At 46.1% G+C, this 25855-nt stretch overlaps 1 protein-coding gene across 6 annotated transcripts; it reads left to right on the top strand.

Annotated features, from left to right (window-relative positions):
* Positions 1-389: 389 nt before the first annotated feature.
* LOC113889034 (tumor necrosis factor receptor superfamily member 10D-like) lies at positions 390-14111 on the top strand. 6 transcript variants are annotated; one of them, XM_027535928.1, is made up of 10 exons: positions 390-1001; positions 5287-5386; positions 6010-6123; positions 7127-7238; positions 8066-8119; positions 8227-8313; positions 8758-8865; positions 9340-9400; positions 10569-10635; positions 12525-13215. In XM_027535928.1, exons 1-7 carry the CDS (start codon positions 828-830, stop codon positions 8765-8767), a joined length of 651 nt encoding a protein of 216 aa, XP_027391729.1. In that variant the 5' UTR covers positions 390-827; the 3' UTR covers positions 8768-8865; positions 9340-9400; positions 10569-10635; positions 12525-13215. The 6 variants fall into 6 exon arrangements, with proteins under 6 accessions (XP_027391729.1, XP_027391726.1, XP_027391724.1 ...); XM_027535923.1 differs by having other exon boundaries at positions 392-1001; positions 8066-8313; positions 8758-8924; positions 12525-14111; XM_027535924.1 differs by having other exon boundaries at positions 394-1001; positions 8066-8313; positions 12525-14111.
* Positions 14112-25855: the final 11744 nt, after the last annotated feature.

The raw sequence follows: 25855 nt of genomic DNA, 5'->3' as shown, positions 1-25855 counted from the left end.
CATGGACTGCAGCCCTCCAGGCTCCTTCGTCCATGGGATTTTCCAGGCAAGAGCACTGAAGTAGGGTGCCGTTGCCTTGTCCATTAAATAAATACTTATTTGTAATTCTATAGTACAGTGATTATTAACACTATTTATATGAGATAGGCCCAGGGCAAAAAGGTTCACCAGGTCTGTCTCATTTCATTAAGTACTTAAATCTCAGAAAGTGCAAGTGAGTCTGGCAACCTACTCATTTTTCTAACAATTCAAGATTTCTTAGTTGACCCATCACTCCCCTACAGTACAGTACAGGCACCTCTTGGATCTCCTTCTTGGATGTCCATGTTCTCTGGCCTCCTTGGGGCCCTGGTCAATAAAGCGGGGGCGGGGAGGAGCAGAAGCCGGGAGTGGGCAGAAGGCAGTAGTTAGAAGACAGGTGGTTTATTCATTTTTTTCAACCCGTGGGGCATTAGGACCTGCCTGGAACGCAGATTCTGAGTCTCTCCGGCCAGATGACAACAGAGCACGTGGGAGGAGCCCTGTCCCCGCCTCCCAAAGACACAGACCTGCCTGGCACTGAAGGAAAAACCATGTCATACGGTCGGTATTCGCTGACGGGAATTCTCCTTCGGTAAAGTCCCAGCCCTTCTCCTGCGCCACGCGTGATTGGCTGGAAGTGGTAATGATTATATCAGCAGGCACTGGCTCATTGGCTACCGCGGGTGGTGCAGTCCCAGGGCGGGGTGGTTTAAAAGTAGAGGCAGGCTCAGATTAAATAGCAGAGCTCCCCTCCGCGCACCTCGCAGGGGTGATCTCGCGCCCCACGAAACACACTTTCATTTCTGATGGCTCTGGAGGTTGTCACCCCGCGGCAACCTGGACAGCGAACGCTCCCCGACCGCACCGTGCAGCGGGGACAGAGGGCAGCGGCCGCCTCGAGCTCCCGGGCAGGGTGCACCCAGGGCCCCAGACCTCGACTCCGGGGCCCGTGGGCTCTCATCTTCACTGTCTTGCTGTTGGTGAGTTCCCGCCGCGAGTCCTGGCTCCAAAAGGCGCTCTTGGTGGCCCGGAAAAGGCCCGGGCGCGCCTGGCTGGGCAAATCCCGTCAGGACCCGCCTGGGCAAGTCCAATACGCGGCGTGTTGGTGGGGGGCGCTAAAGGAGTGCGAATCCCTGGCATCTACTTGCTGCCTGGAAGATCTGGCTCCTTGGAGCCCCGGGCCCAGCGAGCATCAGATCGTCATTTCTTTCCTTTCCTTTCCCTTTTCCCTCTGCCGACCCACCTCACTCTTTTCTCTCTCTTGCTATTTTGCACTGCATGTATCTTCTAAAACGTGCCCTTTGTAAATCATTAAGTGTAGGCTCCATCTTCCCCCCACCACTGCCTTAAGCACCCTTACATTTCCTTTTCTCTGAAAGGAGAACAACTCAAAATTGCTTCCAGCTCCTTGCGCTTTATGAATAGAAACCACCAATCAACTCAGCTTGGGTCAGATTCTCACCACTTTCTTTCAGAGGGGAGTTGGAGGCTCTGGGTGTGGTTCAGCACTGCTGCTGCTGCTAAGTCCCTTCACTCGTGTCCAGCTCTGTGAGACCCCATAGACGGCAGCCCACAAGGCTTCCCCGTCCCTGAGTGTGCATTTTTAAGAAACTCACCATGGGGAAAAATGTGCACACTTGGCACCGCTTTCTTGCATTGTTTGAGGCTCTTTTCAAACTTGCTTAGAGGGTCAAATTTAAAAAAAAAATTGAGGGTCTAACAAAGTTACAGGAATCGTGAAAATATGCATCTTTCATTGACCAAATTGGTACCAAAAATCTGGAAAGAAATAGCATTTTGTATTCACAGGAAGTATAGAATTCGTTTTTAAAGTATCGGTTTGTAATAGGTAGGACTCATGTTGAACACACGTGATGAATGGGTCTGGGTGCCTGGCAAGTATCCAGTGTAGCCATGTGCATTGTCTGTTGGGTAACTCCTTAGAAGTGGAATTGCTGGGTCAGTGGGTTAGATAATTTTACACTTTTGCCTAGATAATGACAAACTGTTCTCCCAAAGAAGACTGGACCATTTTAACTCACACCAGGAGTCCACAAGGGTGCCCTATTTCCCTGCACCCTTGCACACTGAGCTCAAACGGTAAAGGATCTGCCTGTGATGCAGGAGACCAGGGTTCGATCCCTGGGTTGGGAAGTTCCTGTGGAGAAGGGGATGGCAATCCACTCCAGTACCCTTGCCTGGAGAATTCCGAGGACAGAGAAGCCTGGCAGGCTACAGTCCATGGGATCGCAAAGAGTTGGAGAGGACTGAGCGACTAACGCACGCACACACTTGCACACTGAACTTTAACACTTTCCCAGTCTAAGAAGTAAAGATGGGGCACCATAGTGTCATGGTTTTGATTCTTCCATTCCAGTAGAGTGTTTCAAGGATCCATGAGATTGCTGAGACTGGGAGTGGATAACCAGGAGACCCCAGGTTAGGACATAGGGGAGGGCACAAAATTCAGACAATAAAAGAGCTAACAAAAATCTTTACACAAATTCTTTCAGACAACAGGAGTTCTTCACTACTTCTTCTAAGGCCAACATAACCCTAATACCTAAACCTAACGGAAACATTTGAAAAGAAGAAAAAATACTTTTAAATACCCTTCCTAAAAACAGAGGCAAAATTCCTTTACAAAGCAAATAGTTAACTAAATTCAGGAAGATTTAAACAAGAAAACATACCATGACCAAATGGGGTTAATCTCAGGAATAAGTGTTGGATTAACATCTGAAAATCAGTCAGTGTTTTTCACTATATTAACAGTATGGGGGCTTCCCAGGTGGTCCAGTGGTTAAGAAACTTTTGCAATATGAGAGACACCAGTTCATTCCCTGGTCTGGGAGGATCGCACATGCCTGGGAGCAACTGAGCCCATGTGCTACAACTACTGAGCCTCCAAGTTGCTGAAGCCTGTGCACCTAGAGTCTATCCTCCACAACAAGAGAAGCCACTGCAGTGAAAAGGCTACACATGAATCACGAGTATCCTCCACTCGCCACACTAGAGAAAGCCTGCGTGCAGCAACAGAGACCTAGCACAGCCAAAATAAATAAATAGATCTTTAAAAACTATGGCAGAAACCATCACATAAAGTAACTATCCTCTAATTAACAATGTAAAACACACACACACAAACCAGTGTAAAGGAGAAAAGCTATATGAACAGCTTAACAGATGCAGAAAAAGAATTTGAACTGACACTTAACCCCCTGTAATGAAAAGGGGAAAGTGTTAGTTGCTCAATCGTGTCCCAACAACTTGCAACCCCATGGACTGTAGCCTGCCAGGCTCCTCCGTCCATGGAATTCTCTAGGCAAGAATACTGGAGTGGATTGCCATTCCCTTCTCCAGGGCATCTTCCTGACACAGGGATTGAACCTGGGTCTCCTGCGTTGCAGGCAGAGTCTTTACTGTCAGAAAAAAGTCTCATTTTATCAGGGTAGAAGGGACCTTCCTCCATATGATGAAGGCCACTCCCTCTTGGAGTCACATTAGAGATTAGGATAACTGAGGAAGGGGCATGAGGGAATGTTTTGAAGCAAGCTAATTTCCATGATCTAGATAGAGGGTTTGAATTTCACAAGTGTATGCATTAAAAAAAAAAAACAACACTTTGAATGGTACCCTTAAGACTGTGCACGTCTTTCTTTGGAAATCTTAACATTGAAGTAAACTGTAAAGAAATATTGAGCTCGAGTTACTGACATAATGCCGATGTATTAAGAGTTGCAGATATGAATTTCATCATAAAAATAAGACACTTAGGAGAATGAACAGAGGGGGATGAATAGAGAAAGAAATATGTGATACACCTAAGTTACAGAACTTAGGTGGTGAGCATATAAGAGTTTAGTGAATGAATCTTAGAACTTTGTTGGATGTTTGAAACTGTTCATAACAAAACATTGAGGGAGAGAGTCTGTGAGAGGAGAACCAGGGAAGAAAGGAAGGCATAGGATTGTGAGGGCAGGGAAAGGAGAGTCCACCAATTTGGGGTGACTCGGAGGAGGCCCAGACTGGGGAAGGGATGATTAGGGGACACATATGAGCTTAGCTGTCCCCAAATATTTAACAGGTGGCATTTTATCTTGTTTAGATCTAGGCAGTTGAACTGGGCTCAACATAAGCTGTTTCCATTTTAACTTTGTTTTTCTTTCTTTTTTTCTTCTTCATGTCACTTTCTACTTTAAATCACTCCCAGATTAAAGTTACAAAACTATACAAAACCCTTTGTTTCCTGTATCATCTGAAACATAGCTGCTGACATGACAGATCCCAAGACTGGACACTTGAATGTATATTTCCCACAAATGAGGACAGTCTCCTCCCAAATGACAATACAATCCTGAATGTCAGAACACTATCATCAACACATTAATCCTGGTGGAAGCCTCAGACTCCAGTGATTTCAGACTGGCCCCATTGTGTCATTTTTAGCACAGAGACTTGGCTAAAAACCCTGTATTGCTATTTCTTCTTTCTCCATGTGATTCTGGTATTTTGTGGAACACTGACAGCTTCCTTTTGGGGACTGCTTGTTGGATTAAAGCCACAAGTCCATTACTCAATATGCGATTCTATACCCTGATTATGAAAAATTGTATTCATGGCAGAACGCTCATTTGTGAAAATGTGTGTGTGTGTGTGTGCACGCACATGTGAGAAAGAAAGAGAGAGCCTGAGAGTATTCACACATGTGGTCAAATAGAAGAAGTCGAGACACAAAATAATGGATGTTTTCTCTAATCCAGGGGATCTCTATGGTTTCTGTATTCTTCTAAAAACAAATTTCCTTGCCCATACTTTCTGGGCTTCCCAGGTGGTACTAGTAGTAAAGAACCAGCCTGCCAACACAGGAGATGCAAGAGACTGAAGTTTGATCCCTGAGTCGGGAAGATCCCCTGGAGGAGGAAATGGCAGCTCACTCCAAAATTCTTGCTGGGAGAATCCCATGGACAGAGGAGCCTGATGGGCTACAGTCCATGGGGTTGCAAAGAGTTGGACATATCTGAGCACATACTTTCTGGAATAAACATATTTTAAGAGGAAGGAATACAGGGGGAAAAACTTAAGTGTAAGTTACTTGCCGGCACAAAAGGCCAAAGAACAAACATGAATGAGAGTTTAGAGCTGGGAAGCAAGGTCCCAGTTGTGTTTCATTTTGCAGGTAGTGGTCAAGGAAATGTGGGGTGGATCCTAGAAGGGGTGAGAGTGTGGAAGCCACTCATGCCTGTCCCTGCTTTGTCCCCATAGGTCAAAGCTGCTTCAGCCAAATCTATAAGGAACGATGAATTTCACCAGCAGTCATCAGCCCCACTGGAACAGAGCCCCCAGCAGAAGTTATGTCCACCAGGTAGATTCTAGGACTGGTCTCCAACCCTTGTCTTCATGTCTGTGTGTTTATTTTTGGCTGTGCTGAGGCTGTGTTGCTGCATGGGCTCTCTCTAGTTGTGGAGAGCGGGGCCTGCTCTCCAGTTGCGGTACTTGAGCTTCTCCCTGGGGGGCTTCTCCTGTTGCAGAGCACAGGCTCTCGGGTGCACGGGCTGCAGTAGTTGCAGCCTGTGTGCTCAGTAGTTGTGGCTCCCAAGCTGTAGAGTGCAGGGTCAGTATTTGTGACACGTGGGCTTAGCTGCTCTGCAGCCTGTGGGATCTTCCCAGACCAGGGATCCAACCCATGTATTCTGCATAGGCAGGCAGAGTCTTTACCACTGAGCCACCAGGGAAGTCCTGGCCTTTCTTTTTACTTTTTAATGTGCCAGCTATGAATGTGACTTGGATGTGTGGCTTGTAATATATTTCTGTTGGCAGTGCTGGTCTAGGGTATGTGTTAGATGAAGAATCAAAAGGTGAAAGCCCGGTTGAGGAGAGTTCCCCTTGTGGATTCCACAGATGGCCAAAAGAGGCCTCCCCAGCCACACTGGCAGCCTCAGGGAATCCTGCGGGGATTTCCTCACCAGCTTTTCCCTTCCTTCCCAGGATTGTATATGAAAGAAGCCATTGGAGGTTGTGCCACATACACCAATGGGATAGACTACACCAATCATTCAAACGCTCTCCCTTCTTGCTTACTTTGCATGACTTGCAAATCAGGTACAGAACCTGCAGTCTCCCATGCCTGCAGTTAGGGTGCTGAGTGATGAGATGGGATTTAAATGGGACGAGGAGTCAAAGACCTGATTTCCAGCCCAGCTAGGTCTTCATCCTGTCTTAGGTCAGTAAAATAATGAAAGCAGAAGTTATTTGCATAACGCATGCCAACTGGTAGGGAAGTCTTTCAGAACATCAGCTGGAAAGAGGAGAATAACGTGTCCCTTGATGAAGGGGGCTGGATGGTAACAGTGCAGAAGGCCTGGGGGAGTGGGGCAGGGCTGGGTTTGAGCTGTGTGATGTGTCTGATCCTGGACCAGGCTCCTGTGGGCACCATGCCCTCTGCTCTGGGGTCTCAGCCTCTCTCAGCCTTCATGACCTGAGGTCCCTCTGCCTCTCCAGCAGGGCATCACCCGTTGGGACATCACCCAAGGGTTCCTCTCCATCCACAGCATCTCAGATTACACCTCACCCCAGCCCACTTGCTCCTCATTTGTGATCTAAAACATTTTTCTTCACAACCCTGATGCAATCCGTAATGATGCACAGTCCCTTTTGTATGCCTCTATTGGTGACACGCGAACAGTGGCTGTTCTATGGATGGTCTATGTGTGTTGCCACAGAAAATGACCCCAAAATTACTTAAAAATAGATTAATTCATTTATTTTTGGCTGTTCTGTGTCTTTGTTGTGTAACAAGGGCTTTCTCTAGTTGTGGTGAGGGGGGCTACTCCTTGTTGCTTCTCATCGTGGTGCACTGGCCCTAGAGCACAGGATCAGTAGTTGTGGCACACGGGCTTAGCTGCCCCGCAACATATGGGATCTTCCCAGACCAGGGATGGAACCTGTGTCCCCTGCTTTGACAGGTGGATTCTTAACCACTGGACCACCCAGGAAGCCCTCTGAATTACTTCTTGAACTGAGTGGATGGAGATCTGGGTTGTGAAGAAGGGTTGAGAGACATATGAGGGAAACACACCCTCAAAACCTTATCTGTGGTCTCTAGGAGAAGAAGAAAAAAATTGCTGCATCCTGATCGAGGACACTAAGTGTCAGTGCAAATCTGGCACTTTCCGTGGAGAGGATGCACCTGAATTCTGTCAAAAATGCAGCACCAGGTGAGACACAGGAGCCTAGGGGGGCTTCCAACCCACAGGAGACCCAAGTTTCCTTGTACCCACTTCTCTCTCCTGCTTCCGTGAAGCCCCTCCCACCTCCCAGAGCTCCCTTGTGCCTGTGCGGTCTCCTGAGCCTGCAGCGGTGCTCCCTACCACCACTGTTTGTCCTGCAGGGCTTTCCCGGTGGCCCCTTCCCATGTCTCCTCGGGAGCGGCCTAGAAAGACCGAAGTGCTGACAGCAGACAGAAGTCATGAGGAGGCCACGTGTGTGCTCCTTCAAGGTTCCTATAAAACCGGAGCCAACTCGACAGGCCTCACACCCAGCCCCTTGTTGCCCAGTAGCACCTGAATCTTTCCTCTTTGGGGACTCGGGGGCCAATAGTAATTCACTATCCTCTGATGCTCCAGTGTTGGCTGAGATTGGTAGGAAGAGTCAACAGGTGGATGAGAGGGCCTCATATTCAACTTTGACTGGAGGATGAGTCAAACTTGTGCCCACACCCTTCTGACCCTTGAGCTGGACGAGGCCCCCCCTTGCCCCTCACAGAGCTTCCCATGCAGCCCAGGGAGGCCAGGCAGGCCTTGCAGAAGAAGCCCAGCTCCTGAAGGACAGCTCTGAACACTCAGTAGGAGCCTGCGGGCCGCAGTACACAATATTGGATCCTTCTCCCACCCAGGGAAGGGGAGTGAGGGGACCCTCCCCTGCAGACAGCAAGAGCCTGTCTCCCCTCCACTGTCTTGTCAGGGGACCCAGGACGGGAGGCTGCCCCCTCTTTCTCCTCATCCAGCCAGCTGTCCCTGATGGGTCCCCCTGTGTCTGTACCCAGGTGCCCTGATGGGAAGGACATGGACATGAACTGTACCCTCCGGAGCAATATCAAGTGTGTGGACCAAGAATCAAGTACCCTTGCCCATGGGGAGGCCCCAGTTCCTGGAGAGCTAACAACCATGAGCCAGAGACTACCCATCACTCCCTCTCCCTCCTCAGGCTCTTCAAGGCTGGTGATTGGAATTGTAACTGGAATTGTAATCACCGTTTTCCTAATCGGATGTATGGTATGGTGCTGCTTGAAAGGTGAGGTTCTAGAAGGGAAGGAGATGGTGCTGGCTCCCTCCTCCATCTCCCCAATCCTCCTGTTCCTCCTGGCTTGTCTCTGATCTTGTTCCCCAGGAAACCCCTCCTCCTCCCACCTCACCGGGTCCTACAAAACTGATCACATCGGGCCCCCAACTCAGCTGACGGTCCCCTCTTCCCCCTGGCCGAGTCTGGTGGGAGGAGGCAGAAGAGGGTGGTTCAGTAGCACTGCACAGAGATTTTACATGGGTTTCATTTTACTTCATTTTCTCCCTTCTTTTCTCCTCCCTGAGGGTTCTCCAGATTCAGAATGTCCTGCTTGCAGTCACAGGCCTGGGGCTCTTTGTTCAGTGTCTGAGCCCCCAACCTGCACCCTGTCCCTAGAAAGGGAGGTGCGGCAAGAGCACCCTCCCCACCACTCAGTGGATGTCTCTTCTCTTCTAGGTCTCTTTAATGAGTGCTGGCACAAGGTGATCGGTTTCTCCAGCATCTGGCGGCCTCAGACCCTCAGTAACTGCATCACAGCAAAGCCCAGGGTGGACACGGTCTTTGGTTTGTCCTATGCTGTTGTCCCTGACTCTCTCAACTGGCCTGGGGGCTCTAGGCTGAATGTAGGAGGGAGACTGGCCTGCTGAGAGCTGTCCTAAGGCTGGTTGGCAGCGCTGGCCCTGTCCTTACTATTTGAGACACCCTCACTCTGTAGCCTGGGGCATGGGGGGTGTCAGGCAGGGGTGCTCAGTTCCCCTTAGCATCACACCAGAGTCTGGGTGCCATCAGCAGAGCCCAGATGTGCTGAGTCTATGCCCACTTGGGGGGCACAGCACAAGTGTAGGTGGGAAGGCAGAACCCACTGTCCCCCCAGAAGCTGTAGGGGTTTGTGGGTTTGTGACTCCTGGGTCAGTGCCTTGCTTTTTCGAGGCCCTTTTCTGGCACTTATGTCCCCCAGGAGGGTCTGGGGCTCTGGACCATGCACACAACAACAGGCTGACCAATGGAGATTCACTTTCCATTCTGGTCCCTTGGCAGATAAAGAAGCTGACAGAAGACAACGCCCAGTCCTGAGATGCAGCAAGCAGATTGTCTGTTGGTGAGTGTGGGGCTCTGGCCCTTCTGCTTGCTTGGGACTGTGGTAGAGAGGCAGTGGGTCAGGTCTCCTCTTCTCTGGGGAGGTGGTGATGGAGGGAGACTGGGGCATGGAGGGAAGGGAGCCCACCCCCTGCTCTGGTCCACTGGCAGCTCTGATGCTACTTCTCATCTGTCTTGTCACCACATCCCTCGTCTGGAACAGGGCAGGCGAAGGGTAATCACTCCTCCCATGACTGACCGAGTGATGGAGTCAGAGCTACATAATATTTTTCTGTGTGACTGTTAGATACTTTTAAGCCATTCCTCATCATAGTGGGAATTTCACATTTATTTCAAAAGTATTGTTAAGTTGAATCTACTTGAAGTAAAATTTCTTTGTCAACATATAGAAGTATTTTCACTATGTATATGTGTGTGTGTGTGTATATATATATATATATATATATATATCTATATCTATGAGGAGGGCATGGCAACCCACCCCAGTATTCTTGCCTGGAGAATCCCCATGGACAGAGGAGCCCAGCAGGCTACAGTCCATGGGGTCGCAAAGAGTCAGACATGACTCAGTGACTAAACATATGTATATTATATATGTATACACACACACACACACACACACACACACACACATACAGAGACGTTTAGAGTTTGGGGTCATATCATTTCAGTAGTTTTGAGGTTTTTGAGTATTACCTTAATTTATAAATTAATCTAGGAGGAATTGAGATCTTTTAGCTATTCTATATTTTTCTTATGAAAAGAGTTAGCATTTTAAGTTAAGAGTTTTATAATACCTCAACTCCATGTGTGTTTTCCTTTGGTAAATTGCTCATTTCTTGTTGAGGCTGTATCTTTATATTACAATGTTCCATAACCTTATGAGTTTATCCGACTCTTAATTCATTATAGAATTTATTGTCATAATTTTTAACATTCACCACCCACCCTCACATTTACATATTATTGTTGAACCATTAGAGTTTTATAAGAACACAATCATATATAAAATAGTGACTCTTTTGTCCACTCCCTTCAAAGATCCTGCATTGGTTTTGATTTGCTTACGGCTGCATCTGCCAGAATTTCAGAACAAGGTTTACTAGGCTCAGTTCTGTAACCTAGGACCCCCGGTTAAGACCAAGGCTGCTCTCCATTGTGTTTTACAGAAACCAGCAGCACCTGAAGGATCTCAGAGGAGAAGATGGCTGCTGGTTCCAACAGATGCCACTGAAAGTGAGTGTTTTTTTCCTGGGCAGGGGATCAGGAGTGGAGGGAGGAGGGACAGTGTCCTATTTTCTGTCTCCATAGCGGTTAGGGCAACTCAGAGAGGGGATGGCTTGTCCCTGAACCATCGGGACTCTAATTCCCTCCCTGCCCCCTCCTCTTTTTCCCACCCTGCACCCCTTTGTCCTCTAACAGTGGCCCCTAACACCTCCCTGTCCTTCCCTCCTCCACCATCCTCTCTCCTCCCTGGTTGCTCAGGCCCAGGTTGACCCACTCTGAGATATCCGAGACGTTGTGCTGTCCAGCAGGGCACCCCCTGGCCCAGGGAGCCTGTGGAGCGCCTGTCCATGCATGCTAAGTCTCTTTAATCATGTCCAGCTCTTTGCAACCCCATGGACTGTAGCCTGTGAGGCTCCTTAATCCATGGGATCCTCCAGGCAAGAATACTGGAGTGGGTTACCATGCCCTCCTCCAGGGATCATTCCAACCCAGGGATTGAACCCACATCTTACATCTCCTGCATTAGCAAGCAGGTTCTTTACCACTGGCACCACCTGGGAAGCCCTGAGGAGCGCCTGAACTGTGGCTAAATCTAATAAGCTGTAGTATATAACTCGATACTGTAGTTCAAGGACTTGGTAGAAAAAAGGACTGTAATTTGTCTCGTTAACAGTTTTTTTTTTTTTTTTTTGGTATATTCATTACATGTTGAGGGGCTTCCCTGGTGGCTCAGATGGTAAAGAATTCTCCAGTAATGCAAGAGAGCAGGGTTCAGTCCCTGGGTCAGGAAGATCCCTTGGAGAAGGGAATGGCAACCCACTCCAGTATTCTTGCCTGGAGGATCTCATGGACAGACGAGCCTGACAGGCTACAGTCCATGAAGTCACAAAGAGTCAGACACACAACTGAGCAACTAACACTACATATTGCAGTGAAAAAAATTCTTAACTTACTTTTAATTGGAGGATAATTGCTTCACAATGTTGTGCTTATTTCTGCTGTACAGCAACATGAACCAGCCATAGGTGCACATATATCCCCTCCCTCTTGAGCCTCCTTCCAACGCCCCCATCCCACCTCCCTTAGGTTATCACAGAGCACCGGATCGAGCTCTCTGTGTTATCAAGCCACTTCCCATTAGCTATCTATATTACATATTGAAAGGAAATTTTTTAGAATACTTTGAGTTAGTACCATATTTTATGAAAACTAGTATTGTTATTTTTCATGTTTTCAGTGTAACTGTTAGAGAATATAAACTTGTGTTGGGTGCCCTCCTTATGTACTGTGGATGGTGGTGTGCACAGCATTTCACACACACAGCGTTGAATCTGCAGCACAGTCCATGAGGCGGGTGGTGTTTGCTCCATTTTAAGATTAAATTCTTGCTCAGAATCTGTCCCCATCCAACTCTACCGCAGTGTCAGGCAGTGAGGCCGAGCCGGGTGTGAGGCCGGAGACCTTCCTCCCTCCAGGCCTTTGCTTTGTCCCCAGTGCAGAGGTGGCAGCCAGGGGGCCTCACCCTCCTGAGAAAGGCAGGTGCCCTCCTCTGAGGTCTGTTGCCCCTTGCTGTCCCACCCTCTGTCTCCTATCACAGATGCCTTCTCCCTCTGTGACAGCAGTCTCCTCTTCCAGATGGGCCCTCATCCCCTGCTTGAGGCAGGACTCTCTGCTGACCTGGACTGCCCCCAACTGCTCTGGGTGCTGGCGAAGTCCAATGCCCAGTGCCTGTGTGGCTTGTTTGCTGCTGGGAAGCAGGTCAGGGGCGCAGAGCAGCAGGCTTACCAGCAGGGGGAGCTCCTCAGGTTCCCATCCTGAAGTCTAGGCCTGAATTGAGGGTCCTTGGCCTTTGTGAAAGCCCGTTCCAACTCTGTCTCTGTGACTTTCCCCCAACCTAGGCCTGAAGCTATTCTTCAGTGACTTTGCAGCTATCTTTTCCTTGTGACTTCTATGATTCACTCCTGAGGCAGTTGGGCCTCACATGAAATGAGATCCTTGTGGCCAGAGAATAGGCCTGGGTCTCTCCAGATGCCTTGTGTGAAATGCTGCCAGTCACCAAGAAGGGACAGGGGACCTCAGTCAACACCCCGATGGATGCCTTGGAAATGCTGGGGCAAAGGTTGACAAATGAGACAATTCAGGAGCACCTGCTGAACTCAGGAAAGTATTAACATGTTTATGAAGAAAGTGAGACAGGCTCTGCTGTGACCTGACCGTTTGAGGACCTCAATCTTTCAGTTCAGGACACACTGCTAATAGACTTCTAGTTTTTATTTGTATTTGTTTGAAATTTGTCATTCATGTTAGTATGTATGCATTTAATGATGTAACTTATAATGAAGGTGTTAGTCACTGAGTCATGTCCAACTCTCTGCGACCCTATGGACTGTCCCCACCAGGCTCTCCTGTCCATGGGGTTTCTCCAGGCAAGAGTACTGGAGTGGGTTGCCGTTTCCTTCTCCAGAGGATCTTCCCTACCCAGGGATGGAACCTAGGTCTCCTGCACTGCAGGCAGACTCCTTACCGACTGAGCCACCAGGAAGGCCCCGTAACTTGTAATATACATCATTAAAGTGCAAACATCTTGTATGTCTTGGTACTTTTATGTTTGTGCGTGTATTTATATGTGTAGAAAAACATTTTGCAAATATAATTTCTAGGTTTATGTGGGCTACCTGGTTGAGTACTGGCAATCCAAAGCAATTAGAAATACAAAAGGAGGGCATTCCCTGGCTGTTCAGTGGTTAGGACTCTGCCCTGAGAGCCCTGAGTTCAATCCTTGGTCAGAAAGTAAGATCCTACAAGCCATGAGGGAAAAAAAAAAGTAAGATCCCACAAGCCATGAGGCAAAAACAAACAAACAAAAACCTACAAAACAACAACAACAATAAAGGAGAGCAAGCCACTGCTGGGGAATTTGACCACTTTGGGATTGCCTGGCGACTTCTTTAGGGTCCAGGCTTTAAACATGTCAACTTTATAGTTGGGTGAATATATGTATTTTTCATAGGGAGATGTTAACAAGTGAGCAGAGAGGGAGGGGAAGTGGCACCCCCGTGTTGTGTCTGGTGACCGTGAACTGGGCTGTCATTCCCCGGGCTTCCTCCTGCTCATCTGGGAGGTTAGGGTGGGACATGGGTTATATATGAGTGTCAGATATTTTCTGTCACGTCTGCTCTTATCAGTGACCTTCATTGCATCTGGGCTCAAGGAAGAGAGGACAGGGATCTGCCATAGTCTGGGAGGAAGAATGGACGGGCTCCTGGGTTATGTTCAGTGTTGGCTTGCTCCGCACTAGATGGGCCCCCCTTGATACTGGTGCTCTGAGCCCAGAATTGCCTTTTTGTGTTTGAATTGGCTGATTAAGGATCTCAGCCCCTCTGTAAGCTTTGAGCTTCTGCAGAAAAGACACAGAAATGCTGATTCTTAAATACTGTGAGAACTGACCTAAAATGCCTGCTATATTAGGGTTTTGTTTTTTTTTTTAATTAAAAAATTTTTTTTACCTTCTGCTAAACCCTTCTCCATAGTATTCCAATCACTGCAGGATAATTTAATAGCAGAAGCAATTCTCAGGGAGGTTTTTGGTCTAGTCCATCTCAAGGCTTGTATGTTGTCTTCCCAAGTTTGATGTGACTGGTGTGGTCAAAACTGGAATTGCCTAAAATGTAGGTACAAATGGATACAGTGTGTGGAGTTCACTTGTGTTTTGAGAAGGGCTGACCCCCGTGGTCTTGGTGCTACATCCCTCTGGCCCTGATGTCCCTCCCTCTCCTGGAAGTCAGGTGTTTCCTGTCTTTACTGTTCCTTCTGTGCAGGACACTCTGCCTTCATCCCCAGAAGGAGATAGAAATGAATTCTTCAGTGGTTAAGACTCTGCACTCCCAATGCAAGGAGCCCGGGTTCAGTCTCTGGTTGGGGAACTGAGATCCCACACACCACAACTAAGCATGTGCTCCGTAACTGAGCCCGTGTGCTGTAGAGCCTGCACATCACAGTAGAGGAGCCTGTGTGCTGCAGTGAAGAGTCTGCACAGCTAAAATAAATAAATAAGATACAATAAAATTTGAAACTATCACCTATCTATTACAAAAAGCATGTGCATTTGTAAAACAGTTTAAAAAAGTAAATAGTCAAGTGTCAGGTCACTTGTCCCTTTCTCAGAAGACTTCCTTGAGTGCCCATTAGAGTATCAGCCTTGTCAGTGTTTGTCATGTATATTCATTTGTAACCATTTATTGTGTGTTTTACTAATGAGAACCTTCAAGAAACGTGAAACTTGACTCCTTTGTTGCTTTCCGGTGGGTGCTTAGTCGCTCAGTCGTGTTCGACTCTTTGCAACCTCGTGAACTAAGCCTGCCAGACTCCTCTGTCCATGGGATTCTTCAGGCAAGAATACTGGAGTGAGTTGCCATTTCCTACTCCAGGGGATCTTCCCGATCCAGGGATCGAACCTGCGTGTCCTGTGTCTCCTGCGCTGCAGGCGAGTTCTTTGCCTGCTGAGCCATCCGGGAAGCATTACTGCTTTAGGCCAGTGCAAATGTGACAATTTAAAGTGTTACTTGAAGACTGGATGCCTGTTCAGGTTTCTCCTCAGTAATGAATTTGTGACCAATTTTAATATGCAATGTCCACATGGATTCATGTTGATGTATGGCAAAACCAATACAATATTGTAAAGTAATTAGCCTCTAATTAAAATAAATAAATTTAAATTAAAAAATAAAAAAGCAACCATAATACTATATCTCATCTAAAAATTGGATAGTAAAAATTCATTAAATATACAGAAAATAATTAAAAAATAAATATGCAATGTCATATACAAATTTTATAATTTTATGTAAATGTGCAATTTTATGATTTTGAACCAAATTGAATATTCAGTGTTATATACAAATTTTGCAATTTTCTATAAACATGCAATTTAAAGAATTTGTGGCCAAATTAAATATGCAATGTTGTATACAAATTTTATAATTTTATATAAATAAGCAATTGGATGAATTTGTGACCAAATTACATGGCAGTTACATAAAAATTTTGCAATTTTATATAAATATGCAATTTCATGACTTTGTGACTAAAATATGTGATGTTATATACAAATAGTATAATTTTATATATAGTTTTATACATTTTGACAAATGTGGAATGTTATAAAAAGTATAAAAACTATCAAAATGTTATGAAATATACAATTGTATGAATTTGTGACCAAATTAAATATGTAATTGTATATAAAAAGAGGCATGTGTGTGTTTTTTCCCCATCCTCTGGTTCTCTGGAGCAGTTCTGAGTGAAGGGTACAGGGGTGTGTTCTTGCTGTGTGACCCACTCCTTCCTTCTCCCTTTATGCCTCAGGCTCATCTTGCATGGGTGTGTCTTCTGCTCTGACTCAAGATTTCCAGATGCCAGATTCCTGGGGGACTGGAATTCAGCCCCTCCTCTGTCCGCCTCCTCCCCGCTCTTCCCCTGGGAGAGAGGCCCCAGCCTGGCCAGGCTCCTGCACAGCCTCCCCGCTGTGGTGTCTCTGAGTCCTATCTGGGCCTGCTGGGCTCCCTGGAGGTGCAGACTGGCTCTGACAGAGCTGTTGGGAAGGGCTAGTGGGGCCCTGCTTGCTGGGGTTCTTCTGTGGCCCCTCACTTGTGAGCCTCCTGCCACTCTGGGGCCACCTTCCCCTTCTGTCCCTGCTGTCCTTTCTGCATCCTCATCACAGTGGGTCTGGTGGCTCAGCCCTGCAACCTCATGGAGACACAACTCCCTTCCCCTGGACCTTAGGATAGGATCCCCCACCCACCTAGATTTCCTGGGGGAGCCCCGTGGTCCCAGCCCTGTCCCCTTTCCCAGAGCACAGGTGCTCGTGCAGAGCTGCACACCCCCTTGACTGCCCCCACTCCTGCCTGTGAATGATTACATATTACATCAGGAGTGGGAAGAAAAATATTTTAGATCACAAATCAGGAGGAAGAGGTGAATTTATAATTACTTGAAAATAAATTCTTGAAAAGCAATGTTGCCTGTGTGAGACCCCTATATCAGATCACCTAAGTTGTCCTTGAATGGAGAAGACTGACCTGGCCTCCATTTGTTTTTGTGTCTGTTAACACTGTATGAGAAACTCAGGGGTGGGGGGTGGGGGGGTGAGGGTGTTAGGGGCAATATTATATAATCAACAGGCTTGAGCTTCCCTGGTGGCTTACATGATAAAGAGTCTGCCTGCAATGCAGGAGCCACGGGTCCAATCCCGGGGTCTGGAAGATCTCCTGGAGAAGGAAATGGCAACCCACTCCAGTATTCTTGACTGGAGAATCCCATGGACAGAAGAGCCTGGCAAGTCCCAGCCCATGGGGTCACAAGGAGTCGGATATGACTGAGCGACTAACATTTCACATATGGGATGCATCTGAGCAGTTTTACAGGTTAGGTAAGAGCACGTATTAGTGCAATTAACCTAAAATTTAGTGTTTTAAACTACAGCCTTATTCTTGTTGTTCAGTCACTCAGTCATGTCCGACTCTGTGACCCCATAGACTGCAGCATGCCAGACTTCCCTGTTCTTCACCATCTCGAAGAGTTTGTTCTAACTCATGTCCACTGAGTCAGTGATGCCATCCAACCATCTCATCCTGTTGACTACTTCTTTTCATGCCTTCAATCTTTCCCAGCATCAGAGTCTTTTCAAGTGAGTCAGCTCTTCCCATCAGGTGGCCAAAGTATTGGAGCTTCAGCTTCAGCATCAGTCGAATATTCAGGGTTGATTTCCTTCAAGATTGACTGGTTTGATCTCCTTGCTGTTCAAGGGACTCTCCTGAGTCTTCTCCAACACCATGGTTAAACAAGCATCAGTTCTTCGGTGCTCAGCCTTCTTTATGGTCCTGGCTTTCACATCCGTACATGACTACTGGAAATACTAGAGCGTTGACCAGACGGATCTTTGTCGGCAAAGTGATGTCTCTGTTTTCTAAAACGGTGTCTAGGTTTGTCACAGCCTTTATTACATCACCATTTCTAATGGTTCAGTGTAGGTTGGTTCTCTGATACTGAGTCTGACCAGACTGGGGCTGTGGTCCCTTCAAGGCCTGAATGGAAAAGGACGTGCTTCCAAGCTTATACATGAGGTGGGGCTGGATTAGGTTCTTGGGGGCAGTTGGCAGGAGGCTGTCCTTTGTCCTTGTGATGTGGGCCTCTCCATTGATTGTTTAGTCGTCACTCAGTCATGTCAGACTCTTTGAAACCCCATGGCCTGTAGCCTACCAGGCTCCTATGTCCGTGGAATTCTCCAGGCAAGAATACTGGAGTGGGTTGCTATTTCTTTCTCCAGGAGATCTTCCCAACCCAGGGATCAAACCCAAGTCTCCTGCATTGGCGGGCGGATTCTTCACGGCTGAGCCACCAGGGAACCCAGTCCTCTCCATATGTCTGTGTGTACCTGCTAAGTCGCTTCAGCTGTGTCAGACCCTTTGCAACCCTATATCAGGCTCCCTCTGTCCATGGGATTCTCCAGGCAAGAATACTGGAGTAGGTTGCCATGCCTTCCTCCAGGGGATCTTTCTGATTCAGGGATTGAACTGGCATCTCTTAGGTCTCTAGCAATGACAAGCGGGTTTGTTACCCCCAATGCCACCAGGGAAGCCCGGACCTCTCCATAGGGCTGAACAAAATATGGCGGCTTGTTTCATCAGAGCAAGTGAGCAACTCGGCGAAGGAGGGTGGGGTGTGGGAGCTGGGGAGGAGTCACCCTTTTACCCTGATGTTGAGACATCCCATTGCTTCTATTCATCCATTTCTCGGTATTTTCTCTGAAATTCTGACAGGTCTGAGATCCTACTTGCGAGTTAGTGAGTTTTATTACCACAGTTATTTATGTGAGTCTTTATGAGTGTGCATGTATACCTGGGTAGCATGTATATATCAGTATACAAGTGTATGTGTATGCATACAAACATACATGCTAGCCAACTGTGCACACACCATCCCGTCGTGAGATCTGGATCAAGGAATCAGACTGTTTCGTTGCCGAGTAAACGTAGCCCTGGTTCCCCACAGAGGGAGAGGGTAGAGGCACGTGTACCTGTGTGTGCAGTGGGGTTTATGCATCAATTCCAGGTTATGAAACTCAGAGCTTAAATAGATTGCTGACACATCTACTCCTGCTCTCCTCCTCAGTAAGAAAGATCCTGTATTTTCTTCTGGAATAGAAACAAAGTCTCTTTTGGAGGAAAGAAGCCTAGAATGTGAGTACACGGCCGTGATTGGCAGGGGACAAGCTCTAGTCCCTACAGGGCAGTAGCCAACCTCTCCCTTCTAAGGCATGTTGCATGCTAAGTCGCTTCAGTCATGTCTAACTCTTTGCAACCTTATGGACCTTAGCCCACCAGGCTTCTTTGTTCATGGGATTCGCCAGGCAAGAATACTGGAGTGGGTTGCCATGCTCTCTTCCAGAGGATCTTCTTGGCCCAGAGATGGAACCAGCATCTCTTAGGTCTCCTGCACTGATAGGGAGGGTTCTTTACCACTAGCACCACCTGAAAAGTCCTGCTAACCAAACAGCCTTTAAGCAAAGTTGTCCACAATCTTTGCTCAAAAAACATAAACTTTAAGCAAATCTGAAAAATGTCATGTCCATTTTATACATTGAAGATAATAGGATTAAAGGCCAGAAATTTGTCCCCAGTAGTAAAGATAAGCAGGGTACACACAGTCTCTCTACCTGGATGTTAAACATTCAGTCTATGGAATTTCATTAAATACATATAAACTTTTAAAGATTTTTTGACATCCCCCAATAGTTTGAGTTAGACAAATAGAAAATACAAAACTCAGTTTTTGGAATAGATTTCCACAAAAACATGAAGTGACTTTTCACCCATCCCTTTCCTGGGTCCTGAGTCATCTTTGCCTGTTTTTTCTTAACTCCTCAGCCTCAGGTTTTACCATGTCTCAGCACTTGACTGCTCTTCCTCTGGTTTCTTTTGTCTTTTCTGTCCCCTTGGGCACACCTCATGCTCTCCCTGCTGAATCACAGCAAAAGGTCTCTGGCTTTGACAGCTCTCTCTGTCCTCCATTATGCTATGATCCCACAGGAGTCTGGAATCTTCCTGATGCAAACCACTTCCCAGGATTTCCACCCCTCCCTCCCTGGAGAGTGTCCAGACAATGTCTTATTAAGCACTTGGCTTTTGCTCCGTTCTCTGAGTTGCTGAAACCATTTCCACACTAATGAGGATTTTAGTATACCTATTAGCCTTGTTAAATAATCATGGATTATAGAGACATTTGGGCTTCCCCGGTGGCTCAGATGGTGAGGAATCTGCCTGCAATGCAGGAGACCTGGGTTCAATCCCTGTTGGGAAGATCCCCTGGAGAAGGGAATGGCAACCCATTCCAATGTTCTTGTCTGGAGAACCGCCTGGACAGAGAAGCCTGGCAAGCTACAGTTTGTGGGTTGCAAAGAGTTGGACACAACTGAGTGACTAAGACACGTATAGACACTTATGTGACAAAATGTTTTTGTAGTATTATTCAAATGTCAAAAACTTCAAAATAATTAAAATGTTCCCAACAGGATCCCGGTTAAGTTACTGGTGTTAGACCCATACAGTATGTTAGGGAGTTATCAAAAGTAACGTAGCAAAATAATTAATGAAATGAAAAAATGTTGGGAAAAAAGTGTTTAAAAATGTTAAGAGGAAAGAACAAGATTATTAATAGTATTTACCTGTGGTGGTTTTAAGGCAGGTGCATAAATTCTTTGATCTTTTTCTTTCAAGATATAGCTGAACATGGGGTACAATTAGTGACTCATCTGTAATCATCAGGACATGGCAGAGGTGGCTATACATGACCAGCTGCTAGAACTGGGCTCTCCCTTCCAGATCGAAGGGCCAGCAACAAGCCAGCACAGCAAACAGGTCCTCAGGACAGCCTGGTAACCGTCTTTTAGGGCACACAGCCATGTCAAAGGGGTCCATGTCCACGTAGGGCATTTGGCCCAGAGTCAAAAGCTAGCTCCCACAGCATCACTCTGAAGGCCCACAGGTCACTGGCACTGGAGAACTCATTATTAACCAGACTTTCAAGGGCCGTCCACCAAACCCGCCTGTTTTCATTGTCCCCCAGGCATTGACATAGTCCGTGGGAAACAAGTCTCTGCAGACGGCATTGTCTGCGATCTTAACTTGAAGTATATCCCCAGCGATACAGTTCCTAACAGCCACATCTTGGTGGATGACTTCCCTGCTGGACAGACAGCTCATTCCTCAGGCAATCTGAACAGTCATGTGAACCAAGTCTTGTTGAGAAACCGCCTGTGGATTATGGGCCTCTACTAATTGGCACTGCCATAAAAACAATCTAAGATTCCCCCAATTCATGTAAGCCAATATCCCCATGGGCTTTTCTCCTTCTATACACACCCTGCTGATAGGAAGAAGATTTCTGTGATGAAGACCTCATAGCTTACAACTCTCAGTGAGCATCATTGTCACCTGAATTTCAGAAGCTTGATCTTTAACTGTTTTTACAAATACTTGCTTTTCTTTATTTGGATCTTTTTCTTTTTTCCCTTTAGCCACAGACTTTATTGTTTGAATATTTGCAACTATTATTCTATACACTTTTAATTTCTTCCAAAACGCTATGCTCCATATTGCTAGGTCACTTCACTCTCCATTTTATTCTACGTTTCCATCAAGCAGTGTTTCCCCAAATCGCAATCTGCCTGATTGTGTGTTGTTGTTGTTCAGTTGCTAAGTTGTGTCTGTCTCTTTGTGATGCCATGGACTGCAGGCCCCCAGGCTCCTCTGACCATGAGATTTCCCAGGCAAGAATACTGGAGTGGGCTGCCATTCTTTCTCCATATTTGGATCTTTTTCATCTACTAAAACCCCATGGAAAATATGCTCAAAAGTATCTTATTGAAGTTCATCTTTTAGAAGTATCCTCTCCCTGGATATTGCAATACCCTTCACCTTAGCGTTGGCCTCCAAAAGAGTGACACTTCTCAGGTCATTCTTCTGTCTTCTGTCTTCAGAACCCTTCTTGAGTGCAAATAAAAACAAAAAACCAAACTCTGTTGCTATGTCAGATTCGATATCATCAACATAGTTCAGAAGTGACAATGCAAAGCAATTTTTTAAACAAAAGCATGTTTATTATGCAATCTCAGACAAAGTGCAATCAGGAGGGAACCTGATTATACTTTAAAAGAAAATGCACTCAGGAGTGAGTCTGGAATCAGAAGCAGCTTTGGTATTTGTTGGACTGTCATCCTCAGCCACTTTTGCCAAAACACGCAGAATGGATGGGTCTGGTGCCCTGTGTGCTGGGCTGCAGGCCCAATTTCTTAACACAGGGCAGACTAACTGGGCCAGCCACCCCCGTGCTCAGTGGGCAAAGCTGATCACTCTCCTGTCCTCGTGGGGCCAGCGGGAGGGACTGACTGAAGACAAAGCACCGTGGGTTACACTTCAGAGGGGTGTGCTGCAGGAGGAGGGTGCCAGCCGGTTTTACTGATTGCAGCCCCATCCACTTCTTCTTCCATCTTCCTGGCTTCCTCCAGTTCTCCTGGATTTAACACCAATTAACCTCAACTTCGGCCCCTTACCTAGATTTCTCAAGAATTTGATCTGGCTATAAATAGGAAGAGGAAAAAAATAAATAAATAAGAAAACCTTTTTGCTGTGCTCAAAGACTCTGCATAACCATCCTGCTTTTAAAAAACAGAGTATAGCACCAGAACACTACATCTTATTCCCTTTCATTTCCTTTTATAATCGTTGAAAATCACATGAGGTGCTTTGGCCGAAAGTCAAGCTTGTTCTAGACCCGTGACTACCCTACAAAGCCACAATTACACGAAGGCTCTGCAGAGCTCCACCTTCTCACCCCACGGTACAAACCCCAGTTCCTAGCTAGAGACCTGGGCCAGGATGCATTTCTTGGTCAGCCTGCTCTCTTACCTTCTTCTAAGCAAAAGCAGGAAATCTGGAAATGAGTTTTCTAAAATAAAGCAAGGCACGTTCAGGAGATGGTTTAAATGGCAATAATTTCATACTAATTATTTTTCTAGATCATTTGAGGTGCTGGAGAAGACTCATGAGAGTCCTTTGGACAACAAGGATTTTGGCCAACTGATGGGAAGACCTGACTCATTGGAAAAGACCCTGATGCTGGGAAGGATTGAGGGCAGGAGGAGAAGGGAGTGACAGAAGATGAGATGCTTGGATGGCATCACCAACTCAGTGGACATGAGTTTGAGCAGACTCTGGGAGATAGTGAAGGACAGGGAAGCCTGGCATGCTGCCGTGCATGGGGTAACAGAGTCGGACACAACTGAATGATGGAACAACAGCAACAAATGAGGATTAAAGTCATGGACATTGGATGCTCAGTGTATGGGACCATTGAATAAATTCACTCTGTTACTGTTGAATCACTGTGATTACTGCAAATGTAGAAACTGCCTGGAATTCACCTTTCAAAAAAAAATTTTTTTTTTTAGGACTTCGATGTTGGGCCTGTGGTTAAGCATCCACCTGCCAATGCAGGGGAGAGAGGTTCTGTCCTTGGTCCAGGGATATCCCACGTGCCATGGGGCGACTACACCGGTGTGCCATAACTACTGAAGCCCACACGCTCTGCAGCCCATGCTCCAAAACAAGAGAATCCACATCAATGAGAAGCCCGTGCATTGTATCTAGAGAAAGCCTGAGCATAGCAATAAGATCCAGTGCAGCCAAAATACGTGAAAAAATAAAAAAAAGATTAGTTCATGTCTAAAAAAAATTAGCATTGTTCAAGGAAATGCTTGCTTGCAAGCATTTGGTTTGCTGGGAGAAATAATTACACTAAAGTAAATTTTATCATATTAAAAAGGCCTCTCTTATAAACAGGGTCAAACATTGTATATTCTAAAATAATATTTATTATATGTTTTGTTAGACATATTTGCTGCAGAAGATTAAAATGATACATATATATAGAAGCCTCACTGTTTTTCCATCATCTAGACATAGCACTCTCAGCACATTCAGTTCAGTTCAGTCGCTCAGTCATGTCCGACTCTTTGGGACCCCATGAATCGCAGCATGCCAGACCTCCCTGTCCATCACCAACTCTCCGAGTTCACCCAAACTCATGTCCATTGAGTCTGTGATGCCATCCAGCCATCTCATCCTCTGTCGTCCCCTTCTCCTCTTGCCCCCAATCCCTCCCAGCACCAGAGTCTTTTCCAGTGAGTCAACTCTTTGCATGAGGTGGCCACAATATTGGAGTTTCAGCTTCAGCATCAGTCCCTTCAATGAACACCCAGGACTGACCTCCTTTAGGATGGACTGGTTGGATCTCCTTGAAGCCCAAGGGACTCTCAAGAGTCTTCTCCAACACCACAGTTCAAAAGCATCAATTCTTCAGCCCTCAGCTTTCTTCACAGTCCAATTCTCACATCCATACATGACCACTAAAAAAACCATAGCCTTGACTAGGTTTTTCTAGTAGTTATGTATGGATGTAAGAGTCGGACTATAAAAAATGCTGAGCACAGAATTGACGCTTTTGAACTGTGGTGTTGGAGAAGACTCTTGAGAGTCCCTTGAACTGCAAGAGATCCAACCAGTCCATCCTAAAGGAAATCAGTCCTGGGTGTTCATTGGAAGGACTGATGTTGAAACTGAAACTCCAATATTTTGGCTATGTGATGTGAAGAGCTGACTCATTTGAAAAGATCCTGAGGCTGGGAAAGATTGAAGGCAGGAGAAGGGGACGACAGAGGATGAGATGGTTAGATGGCATCACCAACTCAATGGACATGAGTTTGGGTAAACTCCAGGAGTTAGTGATGGACAGGGAGGTCTGGCGTGCTGTGGTTCATGGGGTTGCATAGAGTCAGACACGACTGAGCCACTGAAATGAACTGAACTGAACTGAATAGATACACAGATGTAGAGGAAGGACTCGTGAACTCAGCTGGAGAAGGAGAGGGTGGGACGAATTGAGAGAGTAGCATTGAAACATAGCCACTACCATATGCAAAATAGCTAGCTAGTGGGAAGTTGCTATGTAATACGAGGAGCCCATCATGGAGCTCTGTGACGACCTAGAGGGTGGGATAGCGGGAAGTGGGAGGCAGGCTCACCAAAGAGTGCATAATATCCTTATGGCTTATCTGTCTTGTTGTATGAGGAAAACCAACCAAACATTGTAAAGCAGTTATTCTTCGATTAAAAATAAATAAATACAATCTGAAAACTATCATTCAACACATCTGTACTGTCATCTAAAGCTATATGGGATCATCTTCTATTCCTAGTTATTTTTCCACTATAAGTGCTTAGAAATGTCATTAAAGGTTTTGAAAATATGATTTTAATAGCCACAAAGTATTGTTTAAGATATCATACATAAATAATGAAATTTCAGTCTCAACATAGAAACATAATACCAAAAAAGGTTTCCATTTTAAACTAAAGCTTGCATTTTAATTCAGCTTAATGATAATTCCTCTGACGATCTAAAATTCTTAGGAAAAGTAAATTATGTGGAGTCCTTCTTGCTTTCATCTGTTATGCCTTATTGTCATTTATTTCTAAGGACTCTTGGACTTTTGACATTTTGCCTTTGACTGTAATTTTTGACTGAGATAAAATCTTAAATTTAGGTGTGAAGAATGTCAAGAAGCAGTCTTGTAAGTGTGAATCACTCAGTCATGCCCAGTTATTTGTGACCCATGGACTGTAGCCCACCAGGTCCTCTGTCCAGAGAATTTCCCAGGCAAGAATATTGGAGTGGGTAGCCATTCCTTTCTTGAGGGGATCTTCCTGGCCTAGGGGTCAAACCCAGGTCTCCTGGATTGCAGGCAGATTCTTTACTATATGAACCACCAGAGAACCCTGACCCTGGTGGACACGGATGTAAAAATCCTCAAAAGAATATTAGCAAACCAAATTGATGAATACATTAAAGAATCATACACTATGATCAAATGTAAGTCATTCCGTGCCTTCAAGCATGATTTAGTATCTGTACATCAATCACTGGGATACACAACATGAGCAAAATTAAGAATAAAATCACATGATCTTCCCAATAATTGCAGAAAAAGCTTTCGACAAAGGGTAACATCAATTTTGATACAATCTCGCAATACAGTGGTTATACATGGAACATGCTAAAGGGTACATAAGACAAGCCCACAGCTAACATCCAGCTCAGTGGCAAAGAGGTGAAA

The sequence above is a fragment of the Bos indicus x Bos taurus genome, unplaced genomic scaffold (assembly GCF_003369695.1).
Source record: "Bos indicus x Bos taurus breed Angus x Brahman F1 hybrid unplaced genomic scaffold, Bos_hybrid_MaternalHap_v2.0 tig00003479_arrow_arrow_obj, whole genome shotgun sequence".
Lineage (NCBI taxonomy): Eukaryota > Metazoa > Chordata > Mammalia > Artiodactyla > Bovidae > Bos > Bos indicus x Bos taurus.
This window is presented reverse-complemented; position numbering and strand designations above follow the sequence as displayed.